The following is a 21409-nucleotide window of genomic DNA, read 5'->3' as shown; positions in this document are numbered from 1 at the left end:
CCTTGGGCACAGCCTAGTAGGGGTGCTGTCCTTGGACCCCCACACAACACTTTAACTAAAAATATAGTTCTTGTAAAAAAGAAAAGAAAAGACTAATAATATGGTAAAAAGTGGGTCTAAAAGTCATAATTGCGCCAAGTGTCTGTATATATATATATATATATTTTTCACATAATTTATTCTATCGTAATAAACCCCATATTCTTCTTTCTTTTAATATTAAAAATAGGATGCTAGTGAGATTGATAAATTAATAAAATTTTATATAAAGGAAAACATATTTCAAAAATAAAATTCAAATTTTAACCAAGTTTCATCAGGATTAAATTATAGAAATACAAGTAAGAATGACTAAAATTTTCAGTATTAAATAAAAAATTTTAAAAATGATGAATGATTAAATTAAAGTTAAAATTTAGTTTGGAGTAAAATTTTAAAATATTTAAAACTTAGCAAATAGAGATTTACCCAAACTGAACTATACCTTCTTTTTTTTTTTTTTTTTTTTTTTTTTTGGGAATAAACTGAACTATAGTTAGAATATAATTTTTAGATTCTCAAAAAAAGAGAAAGAAAAGAAAAAAAAAGAAGAAGTAATTTTTAGATTCTCTATATAAAAGGAAAAGAAAAAGGAATAGATGGTATAGCGGTGCACGCAGGGCACGTGCGAGAAAGTTTTGTGCCCTTTATAAATTATTTTATAGTCAGGAGTCCGGATGGGACCGAATCCATCTCTGTTCATCTTTATTCACTTTACTCTTTACGCCTGAATGTAATTGTATAGATCTATAGATCCAATAAATCCATATCTGCTTCTGTTCGATCTCCTTTGTTTTCATGAATCTTGTCTAGCTTGTATTTTCGATCTCCTTTGTTTTCGTGAATCCTATCTAACTTGTATTTTCACCAAAATCGGTCACAAAGTTGATTGCTTAGAATGGCAGAAGTTGCAGTCTTCGGAGCAATAACTCTAGTTGATAAGTTGTCACTGTGGCTCGTCGAAAGTTGGTTTGACTTCAAGCGTATTGAGATTGAAATTGAAGAGCTAAGAAAATGGTTGAATACTATAAAAGTTTACCTGGAGGACACAGAAGGAAGAGAAGATACCGAGGGTTTGAAGCTTCGATCGTATGTGCGGGATTTAGCCTTTGAAATTCAGGATGTAATTGAAGATCTCATGTATGAAGCTACTGAACGCCCCCGTCATCTTCGTCAGGCCATCAAATTTATTTATGCGAGCATGTTTTGTCCATCAAAGCGATTTTCCTCCCGAATGAAAGCGATCAAGTGCAAAATTAGAAGCATCGATGCACTTTGCATTTGTCCCCCCCACGTTCGTACGGTAAGATCAAGTTCCAATTTATTTTTGGGGGATGAACATCATGTGGGCATTGAGAAGCATATAAAGCCTCTTCTTAGTCTTGTTTGCCTTGAAGATTCAAGTGATAAGGTAATTTCAGTAATTGGAGATGCTGGCTCAGGTAAAACAACTCTTATTAGCGAAGTTTACCATATTTTGAATTCAAATTTTAATTGCAAAGCTTGGGTTTCCGTCTCACGCTCTTCTGATGGCTTGTTAGAGAAACTTTGTGAGGCACTGGAATTACCTCACAAAATAAATAAGTTGCGCTCTTGTTTACAACATAAAAGGTACCTCCTTGTTTTAGATGATATTTGGAATGAGAATGAGTGGAATTGGATTAAAAATGTGCTTCCTTCTAATAATACTGGTAGTAGAATAATCATCACCACACGTAAACGCAGTTTAGGTTCTTATTGTGCTAGTTCCAGTCATTATATCTATGATCTCAACCTTCATCCATTAACATGCGAAGAGGCTTGGGAGCTCTTTTGTGATAAGGCCTTCCAGGATGGTAAATGCCCGGATTTTTTGGTTGATTGGTCTGTGAAAATTGTAAAAAGATGTGAAGGATTGCCGCATGCAATTGTTACTATTGGAAAATTCTTGTCAAATAAGCAACAAAGCATGATGGAGTTTAGGAAGGTCCATGATTCCCTTCAATATGAACCAGATAATCCTTTTAGTCACTCTTTCTATAGAATTTTATGGCCAAGTTATTATCGTCTTCCGCCCAATCTCAAGTCTTGTTTCTTGTACTTTGGCCTTTTTCCTGAGGATTACTCTATCAAATGTGGAAGAATAATTCGCCTGTGGGTAGCTGAGGGATTCATTGAACAAAAACGAGGTAAAACTCTAGAGCAAGTGGCGTATGAGTACTTAGATGAGCTAATTCAAATGAGCTTGGTTCAAGTGAGCAGATGGTATTTAGATGGACAAGTAAGGAGTTGTCGAGTTTCTAATCTTGTAAGAGGGTTCATTCTTTCCGAGACTATGAAGGACAACTTCTTTACTGTTGTGAGCAGACAACACACCAGTTTGGGGGGTGAGAAGATCCGGCGCTTATCTCTCCACAATTGCTCCCCCTCTATATTACAAAGCAAGGACCTCTCTTATCTTCGTACATTTTCTCTGTTTGGGGGAGACAATCGAATTGAATCATTTCCCAGAAGTTTTTTCAGAAAGGTCAGGTTGTTGACAGTTTTAGATTTGGAAAATTCAGCCTTGCATCATTTTCCTGAAGAAGCTGTCAAACTCAACCTCCTAACGTACCTAAGTCTGAGGAATACAAAGATAGATTCAGTTCCAAAATCTATTAAGAAGCTTCAAAACTTAATCATTTTGGACCTTAAAGAAACTCTTGTCACCATTTTCCCAATGGAGATCGTTAAACTTCATAAGTTGCTCTTTTTGTTTGTTGGTGGCCGAGGCACATATCAGGCTGCTGTAGGGGCACAAGTGTCTTCAGGAATTGGGTGTTTGACAATGTTAGAGAAACTATCACTTATCAAGGCAAACAACAAGAACCAGAGCATTGTAAAAGAGTTAGGGAACTTGATTCATATGAGGGAACTTGGGATCACAGAACTCAAGGTTGAAGATGGAAAAAATTTGTGTGCATCCATTGAGAAGATGGAGCATCTTTGCTCTTTGTATGTGAACTCAGCAAGCAAGGAGGAGTATCTTGATTTGAATTATGTGACGAACTCTCCTCAACTGATTAATAGTCTAATTCTTGGAGGGAGGTTGGAGGAAATTCCAGCATGGATTGGTAAACTTAACAGTTTGTCTAAAATACAGCTCAAATGGTCAAAATTGCAGAGCAGCCCACTCGAGGCCCTTCAGGCTTTGCCTTCACTAAAGGAGCTTCATCTGTATGATGCTTACACTGGTACGGTGATGGAATTTAGTGCTGAATGCTTTTCGGAATTGAAGATGTTAGAAATTGAACAATGCAATAGGTTAAACATGGTTGTGATTCAAGAACGAGCATTGCCTAAACTTCAAAAGCTGACAATAAAAAAATGTGATAGCTTGGTCATGGTGCACGTAACAAAGAATTTGCTCAGCCAGCTGGAGGAAGTGCTTGTTCCACAAGACCTTATTAGTATAATAAAAGGATGAGAAGCGTTGTCGTTGAAGCACCTCTTTGGTATGGTTTGGATGAACAAAAATATTGTTGTTATATTTCCATGTAACATGCTGCCATGATTGCACATTCATTTTCTTGGATTGTTAAATCTCACATTTCTGTCAAATGAATTAGTAGTAGATATTTGGTTACACTAGTGGCACTATCAATGGTTAGTAGCTTGAAGGTTATAGTCCATTATTTCTAATACATTGAGCACAATAACTTATATAAAAAAAAAAAACATTTGGCACAATACATATTGAGATTCTTTCTTGTAATAGTAGTAGTAGGACTCCCAGTAGTATTAGGATTACTAGTTTGACTAGTAAAATAAAACCTAATACATACTAACTTGGACCCAAAGAAAATAAACCTAAGATGCTTAGAATTTCTTAGAAGATTCTGGACTCAACTAAATTTCCAAAATACCCTTAATACATGCCCTCTTCTGTTGTTGGTCTCTTTGCTTGTTGGCAAGGTCACTTTGGTCGCCTCCGCAATGGAGCCATTTGGAAGATCATTCCTCTTTGCTTGATGTGGTGTATTTGGAAGGAGAGGAATAGTAGATGTTTTGAAGACTCTGAGCGTGCTTTGCCTGACCTCAAGCTTCTTTTCTTCCGATCCTTACTTGAATGGTTCTCTGTGTGGAGAAACCATCCTCTTTCTATTTTGGATTTACTTGACCTTTGTAATTTTCATTCTTGACTTGCTCCCCCTTGTATACTACCTGTGTGCTTGGGTGTATCTTTTTTTCTATCAATGAATTCTTATTACTTATCAAAAAAAATACCCTTAATTCGCAGGAATTGTAGTAATTATAGATTTGCCCTGGATATGAAATTATGAATTGACCATAACTAATAAAATAAAAACCCAAATTAAAAACTGTTTTAACCCTAAAGACTCAAACTTAGACCATTAAAATGGCACGACTTTCACTTCAATTGGACTTCAAACGAGTACCCAATAAAATAATTCTTTGAATAGGTGAATTTGCAAAATAATAGCATATTACTCTTCCATGACTTCATCGATATGTTAATTGATAAATAGGAGCATATAAGCATTTTTTCAAGCTCTTGAGACAAGGAAGTAAGGTCTTTCTAGAGGTTGCCATCAGTTTTAGTCTTACGCTTTCATGGTGACATATATGTATTGGCCTGAATTTTTCTTTTTTAATCTTCTACATCTCAATTTTTATATCAAAAACCTCAATTTAGTATTTTTGAGCTTATGAGTTTGTCAATTCATGTTTAATGAATAGCAGGTTTTTTGAAGATAATGAGATAACTATGCTAGATCTCAAGTTATTCTGTTTTTAGAACCTTAATGGACTGGTTGTTGGCGTTGAGAATCCATTCTTTCTTTACTTTTCTTGATTTACTTGATTTATGTAATTTTCTTTGATATTAATAAATCTTTATTACTTATATATACTAGTGTTTAACCCGCGCAATGCGCGGGGTCATTTTACATATTAATGAACTTTGCAACCAACATAAACTTAGTTATCATACTTCCACTACATACATTTAAACTTGAATGATGTAGTATATTTAAGCATATAGTGTCTAAAAAAAGAATTTGACTTTAAGCAATTAAAGCTTGACTTATTTTGAGCATCTTGTCAAGCTTCTGCCATATAAAAAACACATTTATAAAATTTATACTTGGATTATGGCTTGCGTAGCACACTTTGCACTACAGTGGAGTGCTCTACAATTTTGGTTTTCAATACTCTGCCCTTTACTAATTTGCTAACAATTTGCAAAGATCATTTTATTTTTGAAGCATTTACTAATTTGCTTCAAGCAAGAATCTACAAAAAATAATACATAGAAACAAATTAAAAAAAAAAAAATTTAAAAACCACATATAAGGTTGAAACACACCAATTTAAAACTTACATGACAATTTCAAATACAAAATCTGCCATTCCTAGGAACCGCAATGAATCACATCGAACTAAAACTTGCATGACAATTTCAAATACTATACCTACCATTCCTAGGAACCACAATGAATCAAACCATAAGATTAGAGAAAATTTTACAACCAAAAAGTTCAAAAGAAAAAAATGGTTACAGGTTTATGGAATAGAAAGTCAGAATAATATTAGTTAGAGCCCTTGAGTTATGTATCATAATTTGTGTGACGGTTTGAAGGAACATATAAAAATTTGAAATAAAAGAGATATCTCTTAATGTTTATGTAGATTAAAATCAATTTATCATTACGGGTTTAATATTTTTTAAGTCATAATTCTATATTTGCATTTGATCCTCTACTATGTACTTAAAATGTATTTGTCCATTTGCTAATCATTATGTACATATATAATAGTTTGATGAATCATTTCATTCACACCCTTGTAAGGGATATATATATATATATATATATATATCATGCTCAGTAGAGATTGGTTCTCATTATTTTTTGGAGGTAATGTTAGTTAAAGATATATGTGCTAACTATTATTTGTTGATACAGGTTATGGGTCTCTTGAATGGTTTTTTTTTTTTTTTTTGTTAGAGCTTATTAGTCTCTAGAATACCTTAATAAGTATAAGTGCTTGTATACTTTTAGATCTCACAATCAAAACATGCAAAATCTATGAAATATAAACTATGTAAAAAGAACATTATATACTTTCAAATTTCAAAGTCCCACAATTTCAACCCCTCTTTAAAAATAAAAGAACAGGTAAGAGGAAAAACAAAACCGAAAATTAAATAGAACTTTGTAGAGTAAGGCATTGACAAATTTAAATCCTAAATACACAGTAAAAAAAATTCCAAAAAATATTCAATACAAATCATTTAACACACGCAATACACAGGAACATTTTACATATTTAAAATTCTATCAACTTAACATAAGAATATAATAAAATACATTACATTTCATCTGGGTAATGTAGTACATCTACTGGTTATTTTTTTTCTCTTCAAATTTTCTTCTTCTTCAATGCATTTTGTTTAGTAGCCGTGCTTCGTTTGTGAAGCATTTGAATTGGTATGCTATCATCATCTGATTTTCCTCTTTAGCAGATATGGCAGTTGTAAATAGAGAACTGCTGTCCTCCCTTGTTTTTCTGACAAATTTGTCTTTTGTGTCCTACAATAATTTTCACTTAAATTAAAAGGTGCTTCAAGAATTCACAAACATTTAATAAAGCCTTAAACAATAAGTTACAATTTTCTCATAAGCAAAATTTAGATTGCTTTCATTGTACTACATTGGCTTTGAAGGCATCATGAGAAGTTCTAATATATTATTTTTAATTTGATGAGAACTTCTTATGTACCAAGTAGGTGTGCATAGTAAATAATGTGCATATTAGGAATTCCAAACAAAAATGGTGCAAAAAAAAAAGTGTGTGCCACAAATAATTTTAACTGAAAACATTCTAATTTTGTGAATCTCTAGAACATGTTTGGAAGTATTATTAGTTGCCAACTATATTCTGAATCTCCCTTGGTAGGACATTTACATCCAACTTCAATTTTTGTATACACAGTCACAAATTTAGCTAAGTATACATACATACATCATGACCTATACCATTAGTTTTTTTTTTTTTTAATAAGTTTATTGCATTCATAGTACTATACTGACCTTGCAAGCTAGAAATTGTCAAATATCTTGAGTATTCTAATGAAAATTTATCTAATTTTAAGAAATGTTCAAAATTGAAATTTCTCTTCAACAATAAATAGTAATGTACCAAATCAATCAAACCATGTGAACCTCAATTTTAAGATACAATATATAAACCATATTGGATATATTATTGTCTTTAATAAAAAATAAGAATTTCTTTAACTTGGAATTTCAAGTAAATTTCTAAATTCTCATTCACATTCATGTCTTCATTCTAATTAATAATTTACTTTAAGTTCTAACCATTCACTTTTGTAATTGTATTCTACTGTTAATCAAGCAATCATATCAAGATTATAATGGGCAATCCTTTTTATCGAGTGTTTGTGAGGTTGAAATCTTATAGGATGCAATTATTGTGTTAGGAAAGACTACGTTGGAGAAATTTCACAATACAGCATCCCAAGGTAACAACATTCATGAAAATCGTAAGAAAAACTAAAAAATGCTAAAGACCACAAACCAAATATACAATTTTGTTTCGAAATTGTAATTAGTAATTATAGAATTCTTACATGATGAAGCTTGAGACAATAAGAGGAAAATATTAACAAAGATAAAGTATTAAGAGGAAAAGCTACGGAAAACATTCAACATACCTTTGTAATTTTTTTTTTTAATGGTATATAATGATATGTATGTGTACAATGTTGGTAAAGGTTTATAAAAGTTCAGCTCTCAAACAATAAAGAAATATAATTGACATTTCTATTTGAAATTGCCTCTGCTTGCATCTCTGCAAGTTCTTTTGCAGTCTTAGATACAATTTTCTTAGCTCCTTTGTCAAACAAAATGAATGTTATAACAGCTCATCAATAAGAGGAGGTACTTTCTTAAGCAAAGGCAACTTAACCTTACCCTCCATACAATACACAAAGAATTTTAGGTTCTTAGGCCTCTTAGATTTTACTATTCTCTCTTCATACCATAAAATTGAACCACAATACATGCATAAATAAGGTGGACCGAAATTCCAAGGTTCAGTAGATTTTCCTATATGAATTTTAAAATATGGGAACAACATTAATGATGTGAACAAAATGAAAGTCAAGTTTTTTTTTTTTTTTTCCTTCTTGTAAATTGAAGTAATTTACTTGGAAATTCTTCACAACCACTCTCATTATCTGATTCATGGATTCCTTGAAGAACATCACAACAACTGGACCTACCTTTTACCAAAGTATCATCTGTACTTATGTTAATTCTAGTTTCTCCAAAGGAATGGCCCATGTCAACGTCAATATCTAATAATCAAATGTGAATAGAAAGTTTTATTTTCAAATTTAGAAAAAGGAATGTATAAAGAACTAATAAGTACAAAGTGGCAGAAAGAGAAGTGAACCTCTTAACACATAAAAGTTAGTACTTGTACCAAGTGAATGCAACAAAGAACAATCTTTTTTTTTTTTTTTTAGCAATTACTATTCCCCTGTATTTCCTAGCCTGGGTAAGTTTATTTTGTAAACTATTTTTTCTTTCATGCCATTTTGTATTGGTTCGTTTCTCAAAACTTTGCAACCATCTTTTTAGGCGCGCTTCTCTTGCATTTTCCTCTCTTTTTCTATTTTAGTTCTATTTTTTTTTAATCAAGCATCAACAAAGGACAAAAAGTTACAAATTAAATAATAGCTACAAAGGGAAAATTAGGCATTCCTAACCTTTCAATTTAATTTAGTAGCTCTTATCCAATAGTAGCCAAAAGTCTTATAAGTCAGGGATGAGTGATCTACATTAACATATGGGGGAAAATATGTCATTATAAATACAAAATTCCTAATAAGAGCCAATATAAATGAGGCGCTAGAAACTGAGATCCTATAAGACGTGATTGTGTGCCATGTAATTAATTATAATTATCTAAAATTCAGAAAACATGGCAGGTTTATATAAATGAACCATTACAAATTTTGAATCAATACCAAACTCAAATTTAACAACATAGAGTAATCCATATATAAAACACTATTTGAAATTGAAACTCTCATTTATAGAGTCATCACCAATCACAACTGAAATCCTTCAAAATCAAGAAAACTTAATCTTTGTCGTAGACTGAAATTTGAAAACCATCTTAGGTCATATGCAAGGTTTGTTTCAAGAGGATCATAGATTAGTTCATGAATAAAGCGAAAGAACTTTTGGTTGTTAGTCAATTTCTATACTAACTAAAGCAATTCAATACCATAGTTTTTTGGCTTTAAGAAATTTCCAAGTTTTACCAAGCGGCGCATAGAGTTTGAAAGGCTCTTTACAATCTTCTAGGGAAGACTCCTTCCCATACATTTGATCATTTTGCAATTAACTAATCTGGGCTTAAGGATGGGGTATGTCTCAATTAGTTTTTAATTATAGCTCTACAGTGATCTTTGCCATATAAAACACTTGGCTGTTTTGTAAGAAGAGTTGGTAGATCAAACTGACAGGTTAGGATGACTTGACTTACCTTGTATTTATCTGATATTTTAGTTTAGATTTGGTTAATTGACATATTTGGGTTTGTATTGGTTTTGTTTTGCATATTTTTGTCATTTTTTTAGAAGTATGTGGATTCAATTAGTTTTTGTTTTGGACTAAACAGAACAGAACAATAAAATTCTATTAGGTTTTTCCATCAGTTTACAGTAACAAAATATATTGTTAAGATTCTCTTTTGTTTTTTTGTTTTTGTTTTAACTATCTAATCAGTTTGCCTAATCTGTTGCAATTAACTAATCTGGCATAAAGTATAGGGTATGTCTTGGCTGTTACTTCTTAGGCTCTACAAAACCATCTCTCTTGTTATTTTCTTTTCCAGAAGGATTTTGTAAGTAAAAATAGATGACTATATATGCTAGGTATTCAACAAAAGGCCTCCAATAAGTTTTTTTTTTTTTTTTTTTTGATAATTCAATAATAATCATGTATATTTAATTTTCTTGAAGCTACATTAATGATTGGTTTGCAAAAAAAAAAATGTAACTTAAATGCCATGTACACCACAATTGAGAAACAACAACAACAATAGAGATAATCTATAATGTGCCCCATCAAGATTGATAGGAAAATCATACATTCTTATCCACTTCAATCGGTTTCTTTAACAACATAAATTATTCAATAGACTATGGATGTTATATATAAGTAACAACAACATCAAAATAGGAACTTAGTGCTTCTTTCCACATCATAAAACGTAAATTATAAATGATAAAAATAAATTTTAGAATAAAAAACAACGGCAGAATTTTATCAAAAATTTGTGAGCATATTACTAAAATGTAGTTACCATTACCATTAGTGGAATCTTTCTAACGTGGAGACCATCAATTACATACAGTTGGGTCAATGCTTTGCTAGGAAATGGCAGAGTTTTTTGGACTACCAACACATACTTATTTATCTTCAGAAGACTAAAATTGAGTGATTTGTATGACTTAAGCTGTAATGAGCTTTCTCTTCTAATAATAAAGAATAACAGATACACCAGCTTTGTTGTCTTCCAAAACAGCAAGCATCATTATTTGATTTTAAAAATTCTAATGTTCGATAACCCAATATTGTCCATCAGAGAGATTATATAAGTCATTCATATACTGAATGTGATAGGCAGAGAATGTTCATTAGATTAGATAACTATAATTAAAATGGGCATAAGAAAAATGTTATCTTTTAACTTCAATGACTAATACATTCAAAGAATTTGAATTTGATGAGAACAACAATATTAAACCCCAAAAAAAAAAAAAAAATCATACCAATAATAAACACGTCTATAAGACATTTATCAAACAGGTATGATGTACATAGTACAAATCCTTTTTTTGTTGTTGTGATGATTGCAAACTCTCCAACATAATCACTAACTTATTGGATATCTAAAACCATATTATATTAAAACTGGTATTATAGTATTATACTATAGAAGGCATTGTTAATGGAAGCCTAACACAAATAACAAAATCTAAACCAATCCAACCAAGAAATTCAAACCTAAATCATATTCAATCCCCAGATTTATAAAATGAAAGCTAAAAAAAACAAAAACTTTACCGGTTACGGGTATATAGCCTGTCTCTCTGTGCCTGCGGTTCCGATAAACCTTAACCGAACAATAAACCTAAATAAATGAGATTGAAAAAGAAAAAACAAATATCAGCACAACACTCAATCCTACACTTATCTGATCCCAAGGATTTTGTTAAGATTAGTTACAGGAAATTGTTTTTAATTTCGTTTCTTTACGGTGAAAAACCAAAACTAAAATTCAAAATTTTTTTTTTTTTTATAATTTCAGTAAGTTATTAAAAAATAATAATAAATAAAAAAACCTATCCTATCAAAGAATTTAAAACAAAAAATCAAATATCATACATAAATCTTATATAAAAGAAAAAAAAAAATCATACCTAGATCTAAAAAGGGGGAAAGAAGGTACTGGCGGCAGTTCCGATAATCTGATGGTGGTGCGTATATGGCCTTACGGTGTTGATGGTCCATAGATTTTTCTTCTATGGCGAGGCTACTGACGGTGGTAGGAAGCCGGACTGACGCTGGTGGCAGCGACATTCACGAACACTATCTCTGTATCCCTCTCAATCATTCTGTGTTTTAAAAACCCAAAACAAAAACAAAAACAAATCAAATCTAAACCTGCCCAACAGGAAAACTCAATTAAAAGTAAAATTTCATACCCAAATCTAAAAAAATTTACGGTTTTGATGGGCCATAGATTTTTCTTTCTATGTGCTTGTGGTTCCGGTGGTCTGATTCTTCCCCTTTCTCAGTTTCTTTCTCCATGTCTCTCTCAGGCCTCATCGCCTCTCTCTTTTTCTCTCTTGGCGCCATACAAACTGTCTCTCTTTGTGACTATATATTTCTCAAGCCTTTCGTTTGTATTTTTACCACTCCGTTCTCTTCCTCTTTCTCCATACAGCAAGCAAGCCTGTTTTTTTAATTGATTTATGCGGTTAATTTTTTTATTTATAATAAGAGGCTCTTAAACGGTGCCGTAGATTTACCAAACAACATAATTTATCGCTTTTTAACTTACACATGGCAAAATTTTAAGAGGTCATTTTTCCTAACGTGTCAGCACCTCATTAAAGGCTTCTGCTATTATATATAGTATTAGATAAAAAAAAAAATTCATGTTTAATGAATGTATTTAAATAGAAATTGTAATTTGTAAATTATTGTTTATATGATATTTGTTCATGCTTCTTGGGCCAAAGTTTGTTGTCTACACTTTTTTTGCTAAAAAATTTCCTCTATGACATAAGTAATATATTATTTGGACAGATTTATAATGTTCGAAATACCCATATAATTTTTTTTCCATCCCAATATTATGTGAATATGTTTGGAATATTTGGACTTTTTTTGATTGTGTATGCTCACAAAAATGATTTATGGTTTATTTAAGAAATGGTTATCCATGTTTGAATTTGAAACTTTGTTGATTGTGGAGTCCTGCTCTTTCCATGGTGGAATAATATATGGCAATCTGTAAGCAATTGGTGTCATCTGACCTTACCCATAGGATATAATATATACAAATCTGTTCGTTACTAGTGCCATATGGCCCTGTCAAGAGGGATTAAAAATGTTGTAAGAGCCTTGTCTTTACTAGAGGCTTTCCTTTTGAATCGCTGGATTGTCAATGTCCTGCAATTGTTCATACATTCTACTATGGATTTATAGTTTTCTGTCGAGGATGAAAGAAAGGTCTGATGGGTTGGGAGAGGCAATGTTGGAATAATGTGGACAGTATTTTGTGGTAGTGAAGAAAGATTGGGAAAGGTAACGAAGAATTTGGACCCATAGGATATAGGTGGCACACACCCATTATCCTTCTACTGCTAGGAGCTGGTGGTAGTTGCTCTTTTATGAAGCAGACTAAGTCATTTGGTTTGTCTCTTCGATTGGAAGCTGAAAAATTATGTTTAGTGATTAATAGAGGAGTCACACCATCTGTAAAAACAGTGCAAAGAGGGTTGAAGTCTGTGAGAGCTCGCGCTCAGGCAAAGAGACAATTTTCAAAAGAAACATTGCTAGACAATTAATGTGTTCACCTCAAAGAGGGTTGAAGTCACAGAGTATTGAAGCCGCAGAACTGGGTGATCATAGAAGCACTGCTTATTATCCTAGAAAATACACACCATGAACCAGCAAATGAAGAGTTAATTAGTATTTGATATAGAAGCATTAGCAACATGGGAAACCTATAGAAAAGATTATCATCATTGAATATTATGGCATACCAATAAGATAGATCAAGCTCCAGTCACAATACCAAAAAATGACCCTTTCTTGTATTAGAGTGAGGGATAACGGTGAATGGTCTTTCAAATCACTATCTCCACTACACACAACTCTACATTTAACTTTAGCTATCATCCAAGTCCAGATTTGTAGTGTTAGTGGGTTAGTGTCAGCAGTCCCTGTTTTGTGGACAATGATTAACGTTTTCAAACATTCACAAATCTTACATCTCCATAATTACAGAGCATGCATAATTTGTCATTTATCTCGAATCTTCAGTTTACACAGCTCAACTAGGAAGTTTGTTCCATGCAATCTTCTAGATTAGCATGTTCAGATGTTCCTAAATCTTACTGCTCCATTATTTCTTCTATTCAATATTGGTTGGTTGAATCTGTAAGCCAATTGAGAAGTGAAATTACTCAAATGTGTGTAGGGTCCAAGTTACCTTATATGTTTGCTGATCTTGTGACAAGTGGATTTTGAGGATATTTGAATATTTGATGCTAATCTTCTTAAAAATCAGCCCAAATAAGTTCTTTATTCCACTGGACTGGACTTGCAGTGATTAACTCCAAGACTCAGTTTGGATGGAATGGAAAGAGGAAGGAAAGTACCAAAATTTTGCTTTAAATTGCACCTTGTGTTTCCAGTGGGGGATGGACCTTCTTTCCTTCTCAGCTCTTAGTTACAACAACATAGTAGCTATTGTTTCACTGGTTGAGAGTACTTTTTTTTTTTTTTGGGTTTCTAGCTTGTCTTGGCTAGAGTTTTTCCTCTGTATCTTTTGCTCATCTTTTATCAGAGAATTATTCTGAGGGTTTCTTCCCTGTTTTGTCGTAGGGTACTTGTTGTTTTGTTGATTAATAATGTTCACTGATTTACAAAAAAAAAAAAAAAAAAACTCTTGAGACTAAGTTGATTTGTACAGGCTTGGGGGATGCTTTGGTTGTAGTTTGAAATTAGGAAGGAATGGTATCGATGGGTCTTCCCACATCTTACACCCAATCTCATTACTAATTTTAGACTTTTATTCATGGGTATCCATGGTTCTTCCCGCACCTCACCACCCAGAATTTCTTTCTACTGCCATGAGCTCTTAAAAGGTATTTTTTAGACTTTTATTGCATTGAAGGGCATGCCTCTCAAGCATTTACAATTTAGAATTTTCACCCATGGTTTGTCTTCTCCAATTATCTTCCATATGGCAACCCATTCATTTTAGAACATGCAGATTTTTGAAAATTGAGAGAGGACATAGTATAAATTGGTGAGGCTACTGCTATTGGCCTTATTAGATAGTCCCTTGCTATTTCCTGGACTTGACTCTGAATCTTTTACACAACTTCATTGAGAGTGTGGCTCTGTGACTCGCTGCAACTCAATGGAAGACTGAGGTATTTTGAGTGGAAATCTGCTTTACTGGGGTTAACATAGGAGCAAATCTCTGTGGCTTTTGATTAATTAACATTTTTGCTAAAAATTACATTTGAATTCTTGGCATTGACAGAATGACTTAATGATAATTGAAATTTCTCTATGCATTATTTGATAGCTATGGCTGGTTTCTTTCTGCCTTAGCAAAGATTAGAAGACCTTGAGTGAATTTTAATGATATACACTGTTGTAAGGCCCATCCCAGAATAAGGAAAAAAGAGGGACCAACTTTAAAAGCTAGGGACGAGGAACTAGGGATTTTATCATGTTAATTGAAGAGAAAGAGAGAGACAATGAGGGCTAGAGGCAGTCATCCAATGTCCAAGCTAGATTCTCAATTAGGTATTCACTTTATCCATCTTTCTCTGTTCTCTATCAGAATAACCTTTAGGTGCCAATAATGGATTATAACCTCAAAATCTATTGCAAGTGTGTAAAACTTGTGAGATACTAGGTGTCGAGAACATGTTATACTTTTCGTGAAGCTGCGTCAAACTTGTGAGATAGGCTTGACTGCTTGACAAATACCTACGTGATAACTTTGCACGTTTTGAATGCCATATAACCAGCTTTAGGTTGGACCGTAGAGAGTACTGCACATGCTGGCATTGAATTGTCATATGAATTCATAAGCTAGGTTGAATTTGACTTTTATTTGGATATGATCTGTTAGTATAGAATATTAACTATGTACATTAGGATTTCCCAGAGAACCTTGATGGGTCCCTTTTGATGACATCACAATGTGGTGAGAATAACTCTAATAGTACTATATCTATGCTGTTTAGGGGGAAAAAAAAAGATGTTTGGGAGGATTATAATGGGGTAAAACTGGGCAGGCAGTAATTCTTACCTAATTAGGATTGACTCGCTGCAGAATGCAGTCTAACGACATTGACTTGGATTATTTATAATTCGATTGAGGAGTTGAATATTGACTTCAAATTTTGGTACAGTTGGTCAATATATAGAAGCTTATATCTTGAAAATTTTGAGATTTGTAAATTTCTTTTTTTATGTTAAATCTAGGGTAGAAGTAGGCTGATCTGCTGTGACAATCACATTAGAATACATGACATTTGGAATCTTTCACAGCAGGTGAGAATGGCCTTGTCAGTATAGTGCCATATGAGGTTCAGAAAATAGATAAACTTGTACAACATTATGTTTGAACTTGAGGTAGCGGATTGAAACAAAATGATTTTTAAGTCCTTATTTTCTGTGTTCATGTTGTAATGTTGATCAATAAATGTGAGCATATAGGCATTTCTTCGAACTCAGACAAGGTTTTTCTAGTGGTTACCATCAGTTAATACAGTATCTTAAATTTTTGAGGTAACATATATGTATAGCTGATTTTCTTTGTAAATCTTCTACTTCTCAATTTTCATTTGAAAAATCTCAAATTAGTATTTTTGAGCTTATGAGTTTGTCAATTTATGTATAACAAATGTACTTCAATAATTATTATTATTTGTTAACTACTGTTCTGATATGATATCTGGTCATACTTCCAGGGCCAAACACTTTGTTGTCTATAGACTTTATACTTCATTTGCTAAAGAAATTCACTTATGAAATAAGTAATATAGTTTTTAGACAGATTATGATGTTAGAAATTCCCAAATAAATTTTTGTAATCAGATATTTTAACTTGAATTATGATGCTATGTGAATATGTTTATAATCTTTAGTCTCAGACTCTGTTTTGATATGCATGCTAGCAATATGATTTATGGTTTATTTAAGAAACAGTTATTCATATTTGACTTTGAAACTTAGTTACTGTGGAGTCTAGTCCTGTTCATAGGATCATCTGACGTTACATAAAGGGTATAATTTATACATATTTGTTCAGTACTGGTATCATTTGGCCCTGCCAAGAGGGGTTAAAAATGTTGGAATTATTCACTCACAGGACTGTATGTTATGTGGCACATGCCTAACCATGATTGTTTATATGTATTTGAAAGATAATTATTATGTTAGCCAAAATTCATGCATTTTCTATTTGAAATAAATTATTCTATTTGTCCTTATTCCACATTAAATTTATCATACCTGGTGTTCGGATTTCTGTTATGAAATAGGGAAACTAAATCTTACTGTTAACTTGGCATTATGTATTTTGCTACTAAGTTGTGAAGCTCATCCATTTCTATTCTGATGTTTCAGATATAAAGCTTTGAGGGAAGAATTGATTCGTGGAGTTGCAGAGGCTGGTTTATTAGCTATTTCTGTAATGCTTGGAATTTTCATTGTACTTGGAGACTTTTGGTCATTAGAGATTGTTATCATGGTAATTGCTACATGGAATCGCTAAGAAAAAAAAGAAGGAAAAGAAAAATGAGAGTTAGACTTATATGTATAATAGACATGTTATGGTGAGGATAGTTTGTTTCATTTTTTTTAAAAAAATTAAGTACTAAGAATGTAAAGGTATTATATGTCAGTTTAGTTCAAAAACTTTTATTTATTTATTAATTATTTTTATTACTAAAAGATATATTTAGCTCAAAGTCCATAGAAATATGGATTTGGGTCGTGACTGTAGAGCTTCATCTTTACAAGAAGCTTGCATTTCATTTCAATCGCTAGATTGTCAATGTCCTTGAATTATTAATCCATTCTAATATGGACTTTTAGGGCCCGTTTATAGGGAGGGACGAAGGAGGGGGTGGAGGGGAGTAGAGTAGAGTTGGCTGAAAATAGGCTAATTTTAGGTAAAATTTACTCTACCCTACTCCTCTTCAATCCAAACGGATCATTAGTTGTGTCTAGAGTGATAGAAGAGTGGGATGGGTGGGGGGAGAGGCCATGTTAGAATTATGTTCATCAATTTGACCCTTGGTCTACTGGTGCCGTGAGTGCTCGTTGGCATCCAAAGAAGGCTATGATTTATCATTGCTTTCTTGATTCTCAACACAATCTCTTGGGCACATGGATCCTTTCCTTTGAAATCTTTTTGGTTCCTAGACAACCAAACCTGATCAAAGGATATTGTTAGGAAAGTAATGAAGTGATGACTAGTCTCAATGGATACTTATTGGTTCAGAGGAATGAAGTCTAGTTGGAAGCAATCTGTTCTTACTCTCCATTGCGAAGAGCCCATTTATTCATATCTTTGCTTGGATGGGCAGGTCAATGTTCCATCATTTTGTCTTTGCATTTCATTATCTTCACTTCACCTAGATTTTCTAGGTCTTCTTGGAGGTTTAGAAATCTCTATTCCAGCAATTGGTTCAACATCAGTTTTGGGAATATTTGTCTATGTTCATGTAGGGAATATATTTTTCAATTGAAGAAATCTCTATGATGTCTAATTTAGACACATTCATTAGACCATAAAAATTTTCTTCTTCTCACTCTATAGGATTAGCCAATAATCTAAAGCTCGAACTTTAATCAAATTGATATCACTCCTGGAAAAGAAGAGAGGCATATTTCTCCCTTACCCCTATTTTGTTCATTGCAACTTGGAACTTTTTTGTTATTAACATGCAATACTTCCTACATTAATGTCAAGCCAAAGGCTCATTTTTGTGCTCCCCCATGGCCGTAGGAAGCCATAGGAGACCAAACCAAAGCTCATTGAAAAGCTTCAAGAAACCCTACTTTTTGATAAACAACTACAATCATTCTTAAAAACCAACACATTGAAATATTGAATCCTCATTATAGAAAAATAATGTGAACTGAACTGGAAAGTAAAAAGCATAATATAGAAAATCCAGGGGAATATTCATATGCTCCACTTCAATTGGAACTCAATCTTCATCATGAATGACGTGCAAGTGGATTGACAGCAATAGATTCTTTAGTTTGATTCTTTGATTTTTTTTTTCCCTCTCTTAATTTGTTAAAGATTTAATTTCAAATTAAAAATCAACTTGATATTTCTACTTCATTTCCACACATTATAAACAAATGGTTAATTACAAATTACATCCTATAATCTTGTTTAAAATTTAATTTAGTCATGCAATTTCAATTTCATTCAACTCAATCCTCTAAGCTTCAACTTTATTCAATTTAGTCTCCTTGTAAGTGTCCATCAAGATTGCGCTATTAGTGACTCTCAAAACATCATAGTTTCATATTTTGATTAATTTATTACATTAAAAAATTGATAAAATTAATATATATATATATATATATATATTGAAAAACGAAGTTTCAATTTGTGAGAAATGAAGTATGGGAGATGATAAAGCTTGGGTGAACTCCTCTCGAACTGAAAAAACTGGATTTCTCAATATTACTTGTTTGACTAGACCAAGAGCAAAAGGCATGAAAACCAATGTTTTACACTATAGTCAGTACTTCTATGCCGAGTATGAATAGGCAGGGGGATAAATACAAAAGAGGTTGAGATTGCCCCATTTATTAGCTTTGTGCATTTGACTTTTGATATGCATTGTTAGATTCGGTGAATGAATTTCTCATTAAAAACCGATTGGTATCTTGGTTTGATAATAGAGCTATCATTAAGAGCGGACGCCACAGGTTGAACTATCTCAAAAAAGGAAAAAAAAAAGGAAAAAGAAAAGAAAAGAAGAAGAATTGTAGCAAGAGTTAGTCATAGGAGACATGACTTTGAAAAATCAACTTTAATACTCAGTTGGTCATTTTTTTTCCCAAAGCTGTGTACTATTTCCTTACATACCACTAAATTCTGTGGGATTGAGATCAAGTATAATACTTGTGGACGCCCCGCCCCCCCCCCCCCCCCCCCCCCCCCCCCAAAACAAAAAAAAAAAAAGTTTTAGAACTTTTGTTTGGGTTTTGTTGCTCATTAGGTCCTTGGCAACGTGACTTATATGTGCTTATGTATCTAGGGTAGTGTGTGTGTACGTCCATTTTTCTTATTTTTATTTTAGCAGTCCCCACCAAAAATTGGTTTTGTATTAGGTGTGATTGGTTCCCTAGATGTCTAATTTATTTTAAGTTACCTAATTAACTAAACCAAATTTTAAAGGTTCATTAATTAAGGTAAACCAAAAGTCTTTGAATGAGAGATCTTGGACTCAGACGTTTGGTTACATGTGAGGAAGGTGTTAGGCAACCCATAACACCTATCCGAAGATAGTATCTCATTTTAATTTATTCCCAATGTTAACTCTTTATGAAAAAATAGAATAATTGGCATTTTGATTTTTTTTTAAATGTTTTTTTGCAAACAATACACACACACCCACACACATGTGAGTGAATATTTACATATAGCTATCATGTGAATATTAACTTCAACAAAATATATACAATCAAAACATGTAAGATATATACATAAACCATGTGAGACAGAGCATACAAGTATACAATACAATAGCATGTGAGTATTTATTTATTACAGAGCTAGCATGTGGATACCATGTACTATACAAAAACAAACACAATACCTTAAAAGAGAGGGTTGGAAGAATAGTGTTGGAAAAACTGGTTTTGCATCTCATACAAAACCCACAGCGAAAGCAACATACAAAACCCATAGCGGAAGTAACACAAGGATCTACTTCATTCATGAAAGATAACATGTAACCTTGAATTCTAGAACAAAGAAAAGAGAGCGTACCTTGATGCAGTGAGATTCAAAAACAAAATTTGAGAATACTTTCAATCTTCATCCCAATTCCACATGGTGCCCAAGATGAGTGGTCTCTCAATCAGTTCTTGTGTACATTGATTTTCCTTTGGAAAAGTGTATATCCAAGATTCTATAGAGAAAAACTATTTTATCTTCTTTTAATCATACGTACATCTTAACCTCCTTGGCAGTTACTTTATTTAATAACTCTTATTATATAAATAACTGATTATCTAATTAGATTAGCCTTTTGGGCCAAAGGGACTAATAAGGCTCTAGCTCCAATGGGTCTTAGACTTATTTGTCAACTCTTGACAAGCACAACATTAGTCCTTAGACAATCATAACAAAATAAGAAAGAGGATTAGCTTGCTAAACTTGGCTCGTTGGCATATTCAAATCCAAGAAGGGAACCAATCTCCAATGCGGGTAACCTCACAGGGGAATCCTACCATAGAAATTACCTATTTTGGAAAATGGACCTAAGTGGCTAAATCTCATATTTTTAACTTGCTAGAGAGTAGGGTATTGAGAGGGAGAGAAGTGGGCAGCCTACTGGCGTGTGCTTTTCACTCTATCATTCCTATTTTCTTGCTCACTCTCAGTTATCTAATTTTTCTTTGTTTATGTTCTTTGTTTTTCTTTGTTTCCTACTTCTCTTTTTTCAGTTTTTTCTCCTATTCCTCCTTGTTCCCATTCTGTTGTTCACTATGCACGACTAAGGCCTTTTTATACTGCCTACCATGATAAGATTTACCATTTTACCTCTCAACTACTTTTGGCATGTTGTGGGTGTCCTTCTCGAACTGCCCATTGGTCCACTAGCTGCCTAGCCACCACCACTATCCTATGTTGGCTACGCCACGCTTCATTCCCAGACAAAAATTGTTTTGTTTTGTTTTCTTGCTTCCTATGACATTCCCATCTAGATAAGTGCTGAGTTTCTCTCTTACTAACTCCTATAACATGCACCTAATGATTCCAGCTCATG

General features: G+C 32.8%; 1 protein-coding gene and 1 long non-coding RNA gene across 4 annotated transcripts; one reads left to right on the top strand and one right to left on the bottom strand.

Annotated features, from left to right (window-relative positions):
- The first annotated feature begins 710 nt into the window (after positions 1-710).
- LOC126721135 (disease resistance protein RPM1-like) lies at positions 711-17243 on the top strand. Its single transcript, XM_050424159.1, has 2 exons — positions 711-3512; positions 17010-17243. The coding sequence occupies exon 1, from the start codon at positions 938-940 to the stop codon at positions 3482-3484; it is 2547 nt and encodes an 848-aa protein (XP_050280116.1). The 5' UTR covers positions 711-937; the 3' UTR covers positions 3485-3512; positions 17010-17243.
- On the bottom strand, positions 6297-12094 carry LOC126721136 (uncharacterized). 3 transcript variants are annotated; one of them, XR_007653836.1, is made up of 6 exons: positions 11828-12094; positions 11543-11737; positions 11187-11253; positions 8816-8883; positions 8327-8401; positions 6297-6611 (listed from the first exon to the last, which is right to left on the bottom strand). It is a non-coding gene; the product is annotated as an uncharacterized LOC126721136 (long non-coding RNA). The 3 variants fall into 3 exon arrangements; XR_007653835.1 differs by lacking the exon at positions 8327-8401 and having other exon boundaries at positions 11828-12092; XR_007653834.1 differs by lacking the exons at positions 8327-8401; positions 8816-8883 and having other exon boundaries at positions 11828-12091.
- Positions 17244-21409: the final 4166 nt, after the last annotated feature.

The sequence above is a fragment of the Quercus robur genome, chromosome 4 (genome assembly GCF_932294415.1).
Source record: "Quercus robur chromosome 4, dhQueRobu3.1, whole genome shotgun sequence".
Lineage (NCBI taxonomy): Eukaryota > Viridiplantae > Streptophyta > Magnoliopsida > Fagales > Fagaceae > Quercus > Quercus robur.
Note: the sequence above shows the minus strand (reverse complement) of the source record. Positions and strands in the feature narration are given on the sequence as shown.

What these genes read in the sequence shown, in the direction of transcription:
- LOC126721135 (XM_050424159.1), top strand. Translation starts at nt 938, where the DNA reads ATGGCAGAAGTTGCAGTCTTCGGAGCAATAACTCTAGTTGATAAGTTG.